This window comes from Chenopodium album, chromosome 6 (genome assembly GCF_948465745.1).
Source record: "Chenopodium album chromosome 6, dcCheAlbu1.1, whole genome shotgun sequence".
Taxonomy (NCBI): domain Eukaryota; kingdom Viridiplantae; phylum Streptophyta; class Magnoliopsida; order Caryophyllales; family Amaranthaceae; genus Chenopodium; species Chenopodium album.
In genome coordinates, this window is record NC_137839.1 from 71,389,932 (window position 1) to 71,407,436 (window position 17,505).

The 17,505-nt window shown below is 35.3% G+C and overlaps 1 protein-coding gene and 1 non-coding gene across 2 annotated transcripts; both read right to left on the reverse strand.

Moving 5' to 3' along the window:
• Positions 1-1,122: 1,122 nt before the first annotated feature.
• On the reverse strand, positions 1,123-1,229 carry LOC145637420 (small nucleolar RNA R71). Its single transcript, XR_014114206.1, has one exon. It is a non-coding gene; the product is annotated as a small nucleolar RNA R71 (small nucleolar RNA).
• An 11,346-nt stretch (positions 1,230-12,575) lies between these two features.
• On the reverse strand, positions 12,576-15,900 carry LOC145635157 (uncharacterized). The gene is made up of 4 exons (XM_081686443.1): positions 14,754-15,900; positions 13,874-13,995; positions 13,421-13,792; positions 12,576-13,342 (listed from the first exon to the last, which is right to left on the reverse strand). The coding sequence occupies exon 4, from the start codon at positions 13,094-13,096 to the stop codon at positions 12,755-12,757; it is 342 nt and encodes a 113-aa protein (XP_081542569.1). The 5' UTR covers positions 13,097-13,342; positions 13,421-13,792; positions 13,874-13,995; positions 14,754-15,900; the 3' UTR covers positions 12,576-12,754.
• Positions 15,901-17,505: the final 1,605 nt, after the last annotated feature.

The following is a 17,505-nucleotide window of genomic DNA, read 5'->3' on the forward strand; positions in this document are numbered from 1 at the left end:
AGCAATATTGAATTGATGAATCGAGCAGATGTTAATTTGATATTAAAGGCAACTTTCAATAGGAACTTAGATCTAGTAAATTGCGAGAGCCTGTTAGATCTATGTTGATTAATAAATTGCGAGAGCCTGTTAATCATGTTATTTATGCAATGTTAATTATTGGTTGTTATGTTTTATCCCGGAATATTAATAATTGGTGAACCTGTGACCCTAGGCCCTTTATTAATTGATTTCTCCCTACTCTTAATCTCCTTAATTTAGTTCCTTTTTAATAACAACAATTTTGGTTACTTGATAATCTAGATTATGTTAATTAGTTAGGAATAGAAAGACTTGTTTCCCTGTGGATTCGACCCTACTTCCCTATCTACATTAGTTAGAGGACTTAGGTAATACTTTTAATTAGGTGATACGACTTTAGCCTGTCAAAATTTGGCGCTGTTGCCGGGGAAATGGTTTAATTTTTATTTTTGATTGTTTTCTGTAGTCTAGGTTATTTATTCTTGCCTCAGAGAATGTTAGTTCTTTGAGGCAAGTCTCATATTTGCTTCCGAGTTCTTTGTTTATGCCAAGGTGTTCCAGATCAGGCTATATCCCATTCGATCCTAAGATCGAACGATCTTTCCATAGACAAAAGAATCTTTACAGGCAAATCCTGGCGGAATCTGGTGATAACAATAATCGATGTGACCCTCCAACTGATTCTAGCGATTCAGAGGTATCTTCAGATCCAGATCAGAGATGGCGGTACCTAAGAAACTCATTGATTATTCGCAGCCAAAGCTTACAGATTTTCCACACCTTACTCCCACTCTGGCTTTTGATGGGGTACAATTCAAGATTAAATCCCAATTTATCACGATGATAGAAAGGAAGCAATTCAGTGGAGCTAAGGGTAAAGACCCAAATCTTCATATTGCAGACTACTGTCAGTATTGTAATACCATAAGGCAAGCTGGGGTCACACAGGACCAAATAAGGGAGATTCTCTTTCCTTTCTCTTTATGTGGAAAAGTCAAATTATGGTATAATGGATTAAATAGAACTGCACTTGGTATAACTGACTAGGAGACTCTTGTTTTAAATTTTTATAATAAATATTATCCTGCAGAGAGAACAACTATACTAAGGAGTGCTATTCAGAATTTTGCCCAAGAGGCCGATAAAACTCTATATGAGGCTTGGGAGAGATTCAAGGATCTATAGAGAGAATGCCCCCACCATAATCTGGCACAATGGTAGTTGATCCAAGCCTTTTACAATGGGATTGGAAATTCATCTAGAATAATATTGGATTCTGCAACTAGTGGGATGTTTATGAACCTTAATGTTGATGATGCAGGTCAAGTTATTGAAGATATAGCAATTCATAATTCCCAATATTGGAATCCCAGAGGCTTTTCTAACAAAGGGAAGCATAGTGTCGACTCTGTATCCTTTTTACAAGCTCAATTAACCTCTATTTGCCAAAAATTAGATGATCTTAGTACTGTAAATATAGCTAATGTTTCTGCAATTAATAATAATGCTAATGAGGCTTTCTGTGAAAATTGTGGAATTGTAGGTCATTGGGAGCAAGATTGCAGGAGTTCCGTGGAGCAAGTCAATGCCTTTCAAGCTTATAGGCAGAATGACCCATACTCCAACACCTACAATCTTGGGTTCCAGAATCATCCATATCTTTCCTACCGGAGCACCAATGTTCAAAATCCTCCACCTCCACAAGAATCATAGGCGTCACAACAAACTCAGCAGAAATATTACCACCCCAATGCCGGCCAGAAGAACCAGCCACAACAACCCTCCTCATCTGCGCGCTAACCCTGCTTTGGCAAAAATAAGAGCGATGTTGGCTAGTATGAAGAAGCACATGGAGAGTAGAGATGCCCAAATTGATTCGATCATAGCACATAATAAAATTTTAGATAATCAAATTGCGCAGATTTCTGCTACTCTGCAAGCCCGTCAACAGGGAGCCCTGCTAGCACAGCCAACCAGGCCTACAGATCAAGATTTTGCAATTACTCTAAGGAGTGGTTCACACTATGAAGGGCCCCCTATGCCCAATGATGATGAACCTGTTTTAATGAATAATGCTAATCTTGATTCCATTAAACCTGACAATGTTGCTAATAGCCCTGCAGGGCTAAAGAGTAGTACTAATATTTCTGATAATACATTGTAGGGTATGACTCCAGGGAAGGTAGCAGCTTCAAATAAGAGCAGTAATGCTCCAAAGCCAATTATCAAACTTCCATTCCCCAATCGTCACTTGAAAACAAATTTGGATAAGCAGTTTGGTAAGTTTCTGGACATGGTTAAAGAGTAACAGTTCCCTTCACTGAATTAATTACACAAATTCCTGCATATGCAAAATTCATGAAGGAAATATTGACTAGAAAGAGGTCTATTAGTGAGGTAGAGACAATCGCTTTTACTGCAGAATGTAGTGTCGTACTTCAAAATAAATCTCCACCTAAACTGAAAGATCTGGGTAGTTTTCTATCCCTTGTCATATTGGAAATCTAATGATTGATAATGCATTATATGATTTGGGTGCTAGCGTTAGTGTCATGCCATTGTCTGTGTGTTCCAAGCTAAATATGGGTAAATTAAAAGCTACTAATATTACTCTACAAATGGCAGACCGTTCTTTTAAATACCCCTTAGGTGTTTTAGAGGATGTTCCTGTTAGAGTAGGTAAATTTTATATACCTGTTGATTTTGTTGTTCTTGATATGGCTTAGGATATGCAAACCCCAATTATTTTGGGTAGACCATTCCTTAACACTACAGGAGCAATTATAGATGTGAAATGTGGCAAATTGACACTATCAGTAGGGGACGATAAAATTACTTTCAATTTGAATAATACCCCTAAAAGCCCCATGACAGAGGAGAAGTGTTTTAGTGTTAATGTGGTTCATAATTGTTCTAACAAGCCCCAAGCTCTTGTAAAAGATCCCTTGGAGGCGGTATCTTGTGTTGCATCTTCTACAGATGAAATAGACAAATGGCAAAAGGAAGTTGATGCAATAGAGAGAGCCCTATACACTGTCGGTCTTGGCTTTGAAGATGAGAAGGTGGAAATAAACAAGAAAGTTGTGGAAATTGAGCTTACAGTAAGTGTTCCGCCAAATCGAGTTGCAATTGCTCATCAATCTAGTGATAATTTGAAGCAACCATCGGTCGAAAAGGGTTCTATAGTGTGTATTAAAGAACCCCCAGTTCAAGTCAAGGAGGATCCACCAGATAAGGTAAATTGGCGTCCCACAGGGTCTAAACACCGCTCGACCGGGTGAGAAACCACCCGACCAAGCGGTAGGCCATGGGTCCTAATTTTTAAACTTGGTAAGAAGGTTGTGCGGGGCCTAGATAAATCAGCGCTTTGCGGGAGGCAATCCGTATTTTCTTGCTTTTTTAGACTAGTTTTTCTTTCTTTTTCTTGTGAGAGGAGAGAGAAGGGAGTTTAATGAGTTTATTGAGTTTTTGTACAGGTTTAAGGAAAAGAGTTGGTTAAAATTTGAAGAAAAGAGGAAAAAAATACCCCCTTACTAAGGTTATCTCGGGCCCGATCGGGTGAAGCACCGCCCGACCGGGCGCGAGACGAAGGGCAATAATTGAAGAATTTTCGCCCAATCCGACGAAGGGCGCCCGATCGGGGGCGAGACTTGACGAAATACGGAGCATTTGATTGCCCGACCGGGCGCGAGAGTCGAAGAAAAATCGAGCGAATTTTCGCCCGACCGGGCGCGACATCACCTCCGCTCGGGTTTTTCTTCTTCTTACTTCTTTATTTTCTCACTTCTTTCTCTTTCCACCATTTTTTCTCTCTCTAAAACCTTAAACTCTCTAACTTCTCTTCTCCATTTCTCATCCAAATTCAATAATTTTTACATATTTGTAACCCTCTCTTCATCCTCTACATTCCCATACCAAAATCCCCAAATTCTAATCAGAAAAAATCTTACCCATTTTTGAAATATGGCATCAAAGAGGTCAAGGTCAATTCTATGGAGGAGTACTAGCTCAAGTCAACAATACGATCCGAAATTGCAACTTCCGCAATGGCCGACCATCAGAATTGCTACCCCGGAGCAAAGAGAACGGCTAGAGCAACTCTACGGGCGTGAGGTAATCCCTTCACGGTGGTTAAACCGCCCTACACTTGAATCCTATGGCTTATATGATTATGTGAACCGTTTTTTGAACGATATAGGGATGAGAAAATTTGTATACATGCACTACCCTACTTATCGTGAATTAACATGTGAATTTCTATCTTCTTTGTCTGTTGTACATAGCAAAAATGGTCCGAAATTAATGTTTAGGTTAAATAACAGAAATATTGTTTTAACCTTTGTTGATTTTTGTAAGATTTTTGATTTAAATTCTGAATTACCCAACCAATGGCATGAGAATTATAAAATAGAAGATATTTATCATGTTTTGACTGGTTTATCGGCGCCTAACGCCCAACATGCTAGTGCCAGACCCATCCATCACCCCGTACCTAAAATCTGGCAAAGATTTGTAAGTGTTTTTTTTTTGGTAGGAATGAGCCGCACAATGCCCAAACCAATGAATTAGTTGTAATTGGACACTATGTGTTTGGGTAGGGTAAGCTAAACATTGCTAGATACATCATCTTCCACCTCAGTAGACATGCCTCGGCTAGTGACCATGCTAGTACCTCGATTCGTCTAGGAGGCCTCATCACCAGAATATCAATTAGGAAGGTCGGGTTTGTTGAGAGTGGACCTCACGGTCTTACTAACTGTGGACCAGACACCTACATGACTGGTACATACCTAGAGGATTTGGGTTGGGTACGTTTGGATAGCCAGAGATTCCCCCATTGGTGCATTAGGACAGGGTCGGAGCAACCATTACCTATCTTTCCCCTGCCTAATCCTGAGTTGACCGCTTTTCCCCCTGGGCAAGAGTCTTACACATATGACCTATTAGTTTCCCACGCTAGGGGGCAAGCACCACAAGTTCCACCACCCCATCCTAAGCCCGAGGTAGTGCTTTCACCACCTCGCATGTCTCATACAGCCCCACCTCCTCCCCACAGTGACTCTGAGACAGTTTGGGATCTTCAGAGTATAGGTTAGTCCATAGGGCGTATAGAGCATTCACACAACGACCTTAGGAGGATGGTAGGCTCCCTTGACCAACGACTAGGGTACCTTGAGAGGAACCAGGGTAGAGCCTTGTATCCTATGTATGATGATTATGCTCGTCGGGGCAATATTCCCGACGATGTTATTTACCCTGATTGGTTTCAGCCCCCACCCCAGGGATACGATAGAGATTCCACTGCCCGTGGTATTTATACTGACTATTCATATTTCCACGGGTACGACCAGGACATACCTTTTGGGGGACCGGCTGGGGGGATTTTCAGCCTAACTATTTTGGTGGTAGCTCTTCTGGTGCAGGTGGTGCAGGTGGTAGCGGTGGAGGATTCGGCTCCATGGATGAGGATGATGAGGATTAGCCAGCTGGGCTAGTTCCCGAGCCAATGAGGACATTGTCTGATTCTGGCTTGAGGGAGATTTTTGGATTTGGTATTTTTCTTTTTCCCTTTTCTTTTATTTTTGGTGTGTTTTCTTAGGTTAGATTTTTTTGCTTTCTAGTATAGTTTTATTGCTTTCTTATATGAAAAATACAAAAAATTGAAAAAAAAAATCCAAAAATACGTTCCAATGAATTATAAATCATGCTTCCCTGTGCCCCTTGATGAAAATTTTTCGAAATTGTTTTGATTCTTGGTTATTGATGATAAATATTGTGGATTAGTTGATCATGATTTGATGTTTGATTGCCTTGAAACCTTAACATGAGTCAATTTTGCCTAACTACTTGTGAATATAGTGCTTGACTAGTTGATTTGGTTAGGAATGTTAGTTCCTGGTATGTCAATGAATTTGAGTATTGATTTGCAACTATGAGTAATGTTTGTATGACTCATTATTATGCACATTGAGGAGGACGAAGGCGTTCATTCTTTTAAGTAGCCTTCAGATGATTTAGATACATTTGTTCCCTTCTTGCTACCCATGTTGTTGCCTTGACCTTTTTGTTGTTTATTAGCCACATTACAAGCCTATTTTGCCCCATTGGTTACTAGTCTCAAGCTTGGCTTGGGGGAGCTATTAGTGAGTGAGGTGAGGGAGTTTGTAGTGTGCTTATTATTTGCACAATTTGGGTGGGTTTTGAGAAGTTATTTTGTTCTTGATCGTAGTTTATTTTTGATGAGCTTGATTGTTTAATCTTCTTGAGAAAAAATAAAGTATGATGTTATGAAGAAAAAAAAAGAGAAGTTCAAGAAAAAAAAAGTGAAAAAAATAAGTGAACTTCAATAGAAAAAAAAGAGCAAAAGAAAAAAAAATGTTTAATATTCAAATGTTCTAGTTAGAGGTTGATCAAAAGAAAAACAAAGGAAAAAAAAGTGAGTTTCAATGAAAATCAGAGTTTGGAAAATAAAGTTTGTTTATTCACTCAAGTTCTATATTATTATATTTTTGTGAGTGATATGTAAGTGTTGGATTGTTTGTTGTGTTTGGAGTTATTTGGTGAATTTTTGTTGGAATTAAGTATGTTGGAGATGATTGGTCCATTATTTATTTTTGACCTTGGTAATATTAGGATTTGGCTCCCTTTTAGCATGGCTTTTCTCCCACATTTTCCTAAATATTTTCTACCCTTTTACCCTAGCCTTACATTACAAGCTTTAAAGACCTTCCGACCTTGTGCATAGAGTTGTGTGAATGTGAAAGTGTTGTTTATCAATGCAAGTTATGATTTGATATATTTCGAGTCGACTAGTAGGTTGAGTGTATATCTTTTTAAACACACGAGAGTGTGAGTTTGGGAGGCATTGTTCACATTAAAGGGGTTGGGATGGAGAGCGATCGAGTACATATTTTACTCGCCACATAAATGAGAGTTGAGTGTGTGAGCACTAGTCTTAAATTCTATATGCTCTTGTGGTTTGCTCCACTTGACAATTGTTAGGAAAGATTGGTAGTTTGATGGATTTGATTGATTGACTTTGATACTTGTTTGTCAGATTTACCTTGAATGGTATTTATTGATTTTAATTATTTTTGGGGCGAAGTATTGATTTATTTATTCATTGCTTTGCTTAAGGACAAGCAAAGGTTTGGCTTGGGGGAGTTTGATGAGTCTATTTTATATATATTTTTATTCCTCATCCCACGGTCATATTTGTGCTTATTTGAGCTCTGCAGAGCTATTTTTATTACTAATATACGTTGTCTAGTGTTTTTGTAGAGTTGGTTTATTTTGTAGGAATTTGCAGATTTATGACAATTCCCGAGCTTATTGAGCCACTACAAAGATATTGGAGTCGGATCGTATTTTATGACCACATATTTAAAGCCCAAGACCGAGTTAAAGGGATTTGGTTTGGTGAATAAGGGTTCGGTTTTAGTGAAGGAGTCCACAATATACAACCAAACGAGTGTCACGGACCAAGAAGGAAAGAAAGAAGAAATGGCCCAAAGCAAAAGAAGGCGCAAGGCCCAGCCGCAACTCCAGTTGACCGGGCCCGATTGGGCGAGGCCTGGCCCGGTCAGGTGAATAGCTTCTAATTATATACTCCTAGACTCTAGTGTAGCTATCTATCCCTACACCCCCATCCCTAAACAATGCATAAACAAACTCAACAACCCCTTTTTCTGCAATTGTGTAGTAACTGAATAGTAACCACACTTTTTACCCACCTATAGATAGCAAAAAAAAAAATAATTCAAATCATCATTTCATTTCATTTTCTCTCTCCTTACCCATTTTCTCTCTCTACACCCATTTTCTCTCTCTAAACCCATTGATCTACTTTTTCAAACCCAAAATTTCTACGAATTTGAGACAAATTATCAATAAAAATTGTTCAATCACTACAAAGTTCAACAAAACAAGATTGAAATTCGAAAGAATAAGTGGTTTTGCTCATATTTGGTTCAAAAAGAGTATGAAACCTAGGTTTTACTAATTTTTTTTTTTTTTTTTTTTGTTTTGTTTTTGTTGTGATTGTATTTCAAAACAATTATTGAAACATCAACTGCGGAAAATGCATCATGTAAGTATTTACTATAGTTTTAGTGATTTTTGTTCAAAAACTAGTAAATCAAATCATTACATTCTTCATTTTTTTTTGTACAACGAAGAAAAAAGTTCCAGAGAAGGAAAACAAAGATTCTGGAAAAATGTAATTATTAATAAAATTGATTCGTAGTGAAATTTTTATTTTGATGAATGTTCATTTCCATTTGATAAATGTTCATTTATACATTAGTATACTATCATTCACATGTTTTTTTTTCGAAAAAACTCTCATTTAATTAATACAAATGCTCATAGATCATTCAATTCATATGTATTTAATAATTTATAGTCATTCGTGTAATAATGTTCATTTTTTCATAGTTTGAAGTGGAGAATTATTTTGATGAATGTTCGTTTTTATTTTGGTAAATGTTCAATCACATAATAATACATGGTCATTCACAATTTCACATATTAACATACAATTATTAGAATATCAAAGGTGTTTGATGAATGTTCATTTTTATTGCAGTACGAAGGAAATAGTTTTAGAGAAGAGCATAGAAAATCTGGAGAAAAGTAAGCATTAATTAAATTAGTTCGTAGTGGTTTTTTTATTTAATAAATGTTTTTTTCCATTTTGATAGATGTTCATTTGTATATTAGTATACAATCATTCACATGTTAATAGATAATTAATACAAATGTTTATATATATATATATATATATATATATATATGATGTTCATTCTTTTTCATAGTTTGGAGTGGAAAATTATTCTGATGAATGTTCATTTGTATTTCATGTTCATTGATTGATATCTTTCATAGGCATTTTTAAACTAATGCATGTTCATTTATATATTAATAGATGGTCATTTTAATATTCAATTATCTAATTATGTTCATTTATGTATTAAGAGTTGTTCATTTCCATATTAATGGATGATCATTTCTATACTATTATATGATCATTTATTTATTAATATATGTTCATTTTCATATATATCGATCACTTCAATTGTTCTACTATTCATATTCATATGAAAATTGGTTCATTTCAACACTTATTCTTGCTCAAATCTAACTAAAAATTCATTTGTTTTTGTCTATTAGTTAAACAAAGAATTGTGGATATAGTGAGTTAGTTACACCACATAATAGCAAAGAGAAAAAAGAAGACGACAAAAATAAGGAAATTAATCAAGAAGACATGAATTTGCGCAACATGAACCAATAACATGAGCTTGTATTTTTCAATTTTGGATCGAGAATTCAGTATGTATAATAATATGTGTGGAATTGTGTTGTATATTTTAATATCCAATATTTTAATTTTTTGGTGATATAAAATTTCTATTTGATTTTAATAAAAAGGAAATAAACTTTTTTTTTCCCAAAGTATTATTACAAATCACATCCTTCAAAAGCAAACATTTAAAAGGAAATAAACTTTTTTTCCCAAAGTATATATAATGTTCATATTTTTTGATGACTTATATAATGTTCATATTAGGAAACCAATATGTTCATAAACAAACAACTAAATATTCATAACAACTTGAATTTGTGGTTGAGCATTTACAATTATTGTCGACTTTGAACCATTATTCAATAACTATATATATTAGAATATTTGACACTATCAATAGAAAACTGTACAAAAGCTAAACATTCCGTTCTTGTATCAAGTCTCTCATAGGACATAATATTTCTACACTTGTTATCTTTCTAACAATCCTCATTAGAACAAATATATATTTTCATAGAAAATGAGTTATCCCTTTACCTCTTACTACTCCCAACTCTAATACCAAAACCTTTCATAAAAGCATACTCATTATACATTTCATATGCATCATCTTCAAAAGGAAATTGTTTTCCCCAAAAATCAAATTGACTTGCTTCTTCAAAAATAACAGCATTCTCTTTTTCCCACTGCAATAATTAAACATGTAACAAATGAACACATACAGTTGCAATAATGGTCAATCACAATAATGCATTTGATCAATTACAGTTAAATTACCATATGTAAAAATATATATGATCATCTATAGTTACATAACTGAACATTATTTATGAAACTACAAAACATTGATAATCATTAAAATTCACATGTACAACTTATAATCCCATAAAAACACACACACACACACACACACACACAAGAATAAAAATTATTGAAATTCACGTGTACATCATTTATATTTAAATACAACTACAATAAACCTATAGTTTACTACAGAAAACATACATTAAATATAAATGAACATTGGATGGTGGAAATGTTCACTTTCGTGTTTATGAAACAATTACATGTAAAAGTATAACTGCATGGAAATTCATTATTATTGTAATTAAATTGAATTTATTTTATGTTGGAAATTATTTTTAACAACTCTTTATTTATATAAATACAATTCTAAGACGTATGTATTTGCATACATCTTACTATAAAACTTACACATAGCTTTTGAAATGAACATTTAATGATACAAAAATGAACATATGTTGAAACACGAATAAACAAAAATGTACATTGGATGATGCAATACTTCTAATAATAAAAATGATTTGAACGCAACAATCCATATAAATAAATTTGCTCTCATTTTTATTTATAAAAAATTCTTAAAATGCAATTCATAAAATATATCAATTTGAACAAAAACTCCTTATTATAAAAATGAACATCTAATGATTTATAAATGAACATTTACCAATACAAAAATGAACATATTAAAAAAAATTTACAGAAAATTCATAAATGAAAAGGGACGGGGGGGGGGGGGGGGGGGGACACGCGCGGAAGGGGGTGCAGGCAGTGTTCCCTGCCGTAGAGTGTAGGTAAAAATTTGTAAATAGCTTCTGCATTAGATTATTTGAGCTATTGGGCTTATTAGTTATTGGGCTCGCTGACTCCTCCAGATGTCGATTTCCTTGTTTTAGTGGGAATTTGTTTTAGTGGACTTTCCTTATAAAAGGAGTAGTAGTACGTAGGTTGGGGTGATTAGATGTAGTTTAGTTTTAGGGCTTGTTTGGCATTGTTTTCTGTTTTCAGTTTTCTGTTTTTTTTTTTAACTAAAAACCAAAAACAGAAAACAAGAAAAACGTGTTTCCACTTTTCGGTTGTCAGTTTTCAAAATTATCATAATTTTAATAAATTTGACTAATTTTTAATTCATTACATGATATATATCATATGATTTAAAAAAAACAAAAAACCAAAAAACAGAAAACCACAGTGATGCCAAACGAACCCTTGGTTAGCTTTTAATTAGTTTTAGTTTTCTTTTCTCTTTCTCTCTCTAAATTTTCTCTCTCTCTCCTCTTAAACTCTTAGTATTATTTTCTCTCTCTACAACTCTTGGTTTAATTCCATCCCTTGTTCCCTTAACTTTGGTAACAATTTCTTCTCTTTTAATCTCAGTGTTTTATTCTCTTTCTTGGATTATGTATTATTTAATTGTTTTGTTTAGTTTAGATTTGATTATGTGTGAGTAGTTTAATTCTAGGGTTCTTAGGGATCCATAATTAATATGAAGGGATAATTTGTTATTGTTGATTATTGATATTGCATGTTAATTTCTTATTGAATTGTTTTAACGCTTTACAACCGAATTATGAATCGAGCAGTTGTGATTTGCTTGTAAAAGTATAACAATATTGAATTGATGAATCGAGCAGATGTTAATTTGATATTAAAGGCTATTTTCAATAGGAACTTAGATCTAGTAAATTGCGAGAGTCTGTTAGATCTATGTTGATTAATAAATTGCGAGAGCCTGTTAATCATGTTATTTATGCAATGTTAATTATTGGTTGTTATGTTTTATCCCGAAATATTAATTATTGGTGAACCTATGACCCTAGGCCTTTTATTAATTGATTTCTCCCTACTCTTAATCTCCTTAATTTAGTTCCTTTTTAATAACAACAATTTCTGTTACTTGATAATCTAGATTATATTAATTAGTTAGGAATAGAAAGACTTGTTTCCCTGTGGATTCGACCCTACTTCCCTATCTACATTATTTAGAGGACTTAGGTAATACGACTTTAGCCTGTCAGGGCTCGTTTAGCCCTTAGCCCGCTTCAAAGAGGGGCAAGCTCAGCTCTTAGACTCTCAACAACTTAGAGCTCGTTTAGCCCTCATCCTATTCTAAAGAATTGGAATAGCATTACTCTCATACAACTCCCAACTTGGAGCTTGTTTTAGCCCCTAACCAACCTTTATTATCGAAGTCCATCAATATAATATATATAACTAAGGGCTCGTTTAGTCCCTCAGCGAGTTTTAAAAATACAAGATAAAAACCAAAAAACAACACCTGTTCTCATGCATCAATAATATGGGGCTCGTTTAGCCCCCACCTAACCCGAAAAAGCAAGAATAGCATGTTAGGATTACTTGTCAATTAATAGAGGATTTTTGGCCCCTATGGTTCAATAATCCCTAGGGAATCAAGCAAAGTGTGAAAACTCAACAAAAAAGAAGTCAAAAGGAGACATGCAACTCCGTTACGTCAATAAAACCAAGCCAAAGGAGGATATGCAGTTTCATTACATCAAAAGATAAGTTAAAAGTTCATTGAAACAAAGACAAAGTGCCACAAGTTTAATACATCCTAAGAAACATCAACAAAATCTAATGCAAAAGGCCAAGCTAGAGAAGCTACCCATCGATCCCGCCCTGCTGGTTCATGTCAGCCAAGATCTTCCTCCGTTCCTCCGCCTCAGTCGCGGCGAGGAGATCCCTAACCTTCTCCCGCACCTTGGGATAAGATTCTTGTAGACCAAGGGCAGCAAAAGTCGTTTCCATGTGGGCCAGAGCATCTGCAATCCCCGCCTCGAAGGCCTCATATCCCAGCTCATTCTGAAAATCAACAAAGGTGGGAGACTTCTTCCATTCAGCAATCACCTCCTCCTGGGACTGCTCCGCTCTCTTCCGAGCCTGAGTCAACTCTTTCTTCAGGTCTGTCAGCTCATTTTCCTTCTTCTTAAGCATCTCGGTCATCTTTTTCTTCTCCTCCTTGGCCTCAGCAACTTTAGTCTCAACAGCCTAGATGCTAGTCTTCTTAGCCTCCTGGGCGTCAATAAGGTCTTGCTTGGCCTTTTCCAGTGCATCCTTGGCCGAGCTGAGCTCCAGTTTCAGATTGTGAATCTGAGTCCGAGCCTCTGATAACTCTACCCGCAGTCCCTCCATGTCCTGCACGGCACACCTCTTGTACTCCTTGGCCAGAACGCTCAAAGTCACGCCGACCTACATCAAAAAGGAGAACGGATGGTTAGCATAACCCCAAGGACATAAAAACCCATTGTAAAATGTAAAAATATATACCTTCAATATACTATCAAAAGCAGAGGAGACAAACTTGGACGGGTCTCTCCTCAAAGCATGAAAGTCTCCCGGCGAAGAGAAGCGGGGCATGAGATCCTTCACTGTAGATTTACGCCCCGACTTAGTCAAAGTTAAGAAAGGCTCGCGAAACAATGGTGGCTTGGGGTCCTCGGCCTCACAATCCTCGGCCTTACTCCCTTCCTCAATGCGAGGTCGTTTTCCCTGCTTCCCATAGCCTTCAGCTTCCAAAAGCTCAATATGCCGTGAGTCCGCTGGGGAAGCATGGTGAGACCCTTAATCATCCAACTCCATCGTCGTCGCTTGGGAAGATCCTTCACCCCTCTCAGTTGGCTTATTCATTGACTTCGAATTCTGAAAGACAAAACACAAGTTGAATAAGTTAGCAAGAAAGACAATTATTTAAAGGAACCAACTCTAGAAAAAGGGCCATACCGAAGGAGGTGAAATGCTCATGTCTCCTTTCAAGGATGCCCTGATCTTCCCGGCTCGGAAGTTTACTTCTATATCTTGGGCTGAAGCTTGCCTTTTAGTTGGCTATATGTGTAACACCCCGTCTAAAAAGAAGGCGAGATGTTAGTGAAAATAACGTCGAGATGGAATATCACTATAAGGGTTACTAAAAACTAAATAAAATAAATTAATTAATTAAAGAAAAATAATAAAGAAAAAGAAATCTCAAATGATCAATGAAAACATTCAACGAGGCAGAACAACATAAACACTCTGCCCTCTGCCCAAACTCAATAGGAGAAAATAACATTTAGGTTCCATAATCAGTGGGGAGTAGCTAGCAGTTCTCTCAGTACTTGTAGAAACACAAAGCTAAGTAAAGAAAAGCTTAGACACAAACATAAAACATAACAACAAGAAGAAACGTTAACTCAAGCAAGAATAACATAATGAACCTAAAGTATAAATAAAACATTGAAACATGACTACGATACAAGACAAACACGTATATTGATCAACGTACAATTATTACCACAAAATAAAAGAATTAAAACTAGCAGCACCCAAAATAGATGCGATAAACTCATATAAACATTAATTAACACCTTTAAAGATTCTTTAAGCAGATTAAGAAAAATTCTTGACTTGACTTAAGAATACCTTCTCAAAGTAGTAATAATTTTAAAATATGAAATTTTAACTTTAAAGAATCCAAAAACAAGAAATTGAATTGAGTGGACAAACAATATGGATTCGATATACTTCGGTTTTTTTTTTTTTAAATGCTGGAGTATATTAGATTAATCAAACTTTACAATAGATAATACTTAGATTAATCAATCCAAGGGGAATTTACGCATACCAGGTAATGCAGAAATCGCCAGTCCTCAAAGCAGTATCTTCATTTTTCCGAAAGAGGGTTTCAGTAGGAGAATCCTGAAAACCCAAACCACATCCACGTAAATAAGCTCTTGAGAATGAATGAAGCAATCCACATAAAAATAAAATGAAAGACAATAACATCAAAAGCAAGTCTTGAGTGGAATTTGATTTTTCAACAATTTCATTACAATAAAGAAGTAGAAGGGACTAAATCAAAAGCTGGGAGAAATTGTTATCAATTGCACAGATATTAAAATTACACAAATTTAATTTACAAGCATCTAGATCACATTATTGTACAGAATTGAACTAAAATACAAAACTATCATGATCATTATTATCAAAGGTGCAACACCAGTATCACAAATTGACATATTTGTAGATGTATCTTGGCAAAATCTTTCAAATGACTGGCTCACCAAAATAATACAGAACCTGAGTGCCTATTTAGTGAAAAATACAGGAAGCTTTATATTTCTCAATTGAACCCATTTAGAAGCATAGGATTGAACTTTGAACCTCATTTAGGGGCATTTCTGTTAGGATATTTAGTGAATAGGGCCTCATTTCAAGTATGCTAAATGAGAAATACTGAAAGCCTTTTATCTCATAGTCGGCTGCGACATTCAGAGGAGAATGCAGTAATAATGCTTTCATGATGCAGTAATAATGCATTAAAAACTCATTAAGAATCTTTTGTAACACCAAAATATGTATAGAATTGATTTATCAATTAAAAAACAGATGGAGAATTCAAAACACAGAATATTTTTCTCAATTAGAGCAATAACCAACAGAATTGATCTGTAAAAGATGTTGCATCATGTCCCTTATGGATGAAAAAAAAAAAAAAAGTACAGTAATAATCTATTCGCTATGAAAAGATTTTAGAAAATCGATAGCTCATACAAACAAACAAAAAGAAATTACAATTATCACAAATAACAACTCCCAAAAACTTGCAGAATCAACAAATTGACAAAAAAAAAAAAAATTGACAAATTTAGAGCAATACTAACATGCAGGAACAAATTGACAAAAAAAATCAACAAATTTAGAGCAAGGATTTCGAGAATCAACAAATTCTTACAAAATCAAAAGCTTAATCACATAATTTAGAGCCAAAATTTACCCATACATGAATGACGTTGCAATCTGACCGACTTCGAACAATGATTTGGAGCAACAATGTGTATAATCTGAACGTCTATTTGGAGAGAAGAATTAGAGTAGCAATTTGTGAGAATCAGAGCGAAGAATTAGGTAGCAATTCGAGCAGGAAAAAAAAAAGTAGGGAAGTTTTTGCTGGTGAATAAGTTCAGAGAGGGTACTATATGCAGGATATAGTAACTTAATAATTTTAAATTTTCATATTCCTAATTGTACCCTTGTTTTAATCTAAATCCTTAATTACTAATACTTTTTTTTAAAAAAAATCCTTAGTAATACTAATTAGATACTCCTAACTAGATAATCATTCTGTCATATAAATTACAACCATATTTTAATGTATTCAATCTTTCATCCTATTTAATATTCAATACTATACAAAAAATTCATAGACAATAATGAAGTGCACTACGACGATTTTTTTGAGGTATGAAAATTATGTGCTGTAATTTTTATTTCCACAAAATCTAATTTATAAATGAACAATCAAACAAAGTACAATTTTCATATTGTGCAAAACGTTTTATTTGCGGGCGTATCAGGGTACCAGGATGTGTTTTCGGGGGTCAACGGTACCCCCCGGATAAGATTTCCGGGGATCAACAGTACCCCACAGATCAGATTTCCGGGGGTAAATAGTACCCCTCGAATCAGATTTCCGAGGGTCAATAGCACCCCCCGATCAAATTTCCGGGGGTCAACAGTAACCCTGAAAAAAGGACGAAATATTATATAAAAAACAAATAAGAACGAAATTACACATATAAATTACCTTAGATGGGAGGGGGAAGATGAATGTGGATTTTGTGGGATTAGCAGAAATTTTTGGGATTAGCAAAATCTTTTGCGATTAGCAGAGGTAGAACTGTAGAAATGGAGAATTTTGAGGTTGAATTTTACGTTCAAGATGAAATAGGATATTGGGTTATAAAAATTAAATAAGGGTATTTTAGTCTTTTGTTATTTCCATATTAATATAAATTCTTGCATTTAGGTTATTTTGTACTGCATTTAGTACTTGTGTTTTATGCCAATTTGCCCTCTTTGCTATTGACCAATGAGGGCGAAAATGAAATTTGTCCTCTTTGCTTTGAAATAGAGGACGAAAATTAAATTCGTCGTCTTTGATTTAAAATAGAAAGACGAAAGTAACTTTCGCCCTCCTTGATAGAAACTAAGAACGCAAAGTACAACTCGCCCTCCTTATTGATTTATGTCCCCCCTCTTTTATAATTTTTTTTTCTTGTAGTGTAATAAAGTACGTCATACATTCATATAATATAATCTAATTAGAATGTATGTATGATGTAATAGATAATATGAGCCTAATTTTGCCCCGACTTGGCCACAAGAAAACAGGCAGAGTGCCAGGGCAATGGTATTAGATGTTAAGGAGAGAGAAGTTAGTGGGTCTCGATGAGAGCCCAGGCGAGTCTCGTGTGTGATAGTCTAACCTGGATTAAGGATATAGTTCCCTTCCAACCAGGTCTAGGGTAGGGTTCCAAACCTGCCTTATCCCTTAAAGCCCCAGAGCTAGAGATGGCAACAGGTAAGACTCGGAG

What these genes read in the sequence shown, in the direction of transcription:
- LOC145635157 (XM_081686443.1), bottom strand. Translation starts at nt 13,096, where the DNA reads ATGACCGAGATGCTTAAGAAGAAGGAAAATGAGCTGACAGACCTGAAG.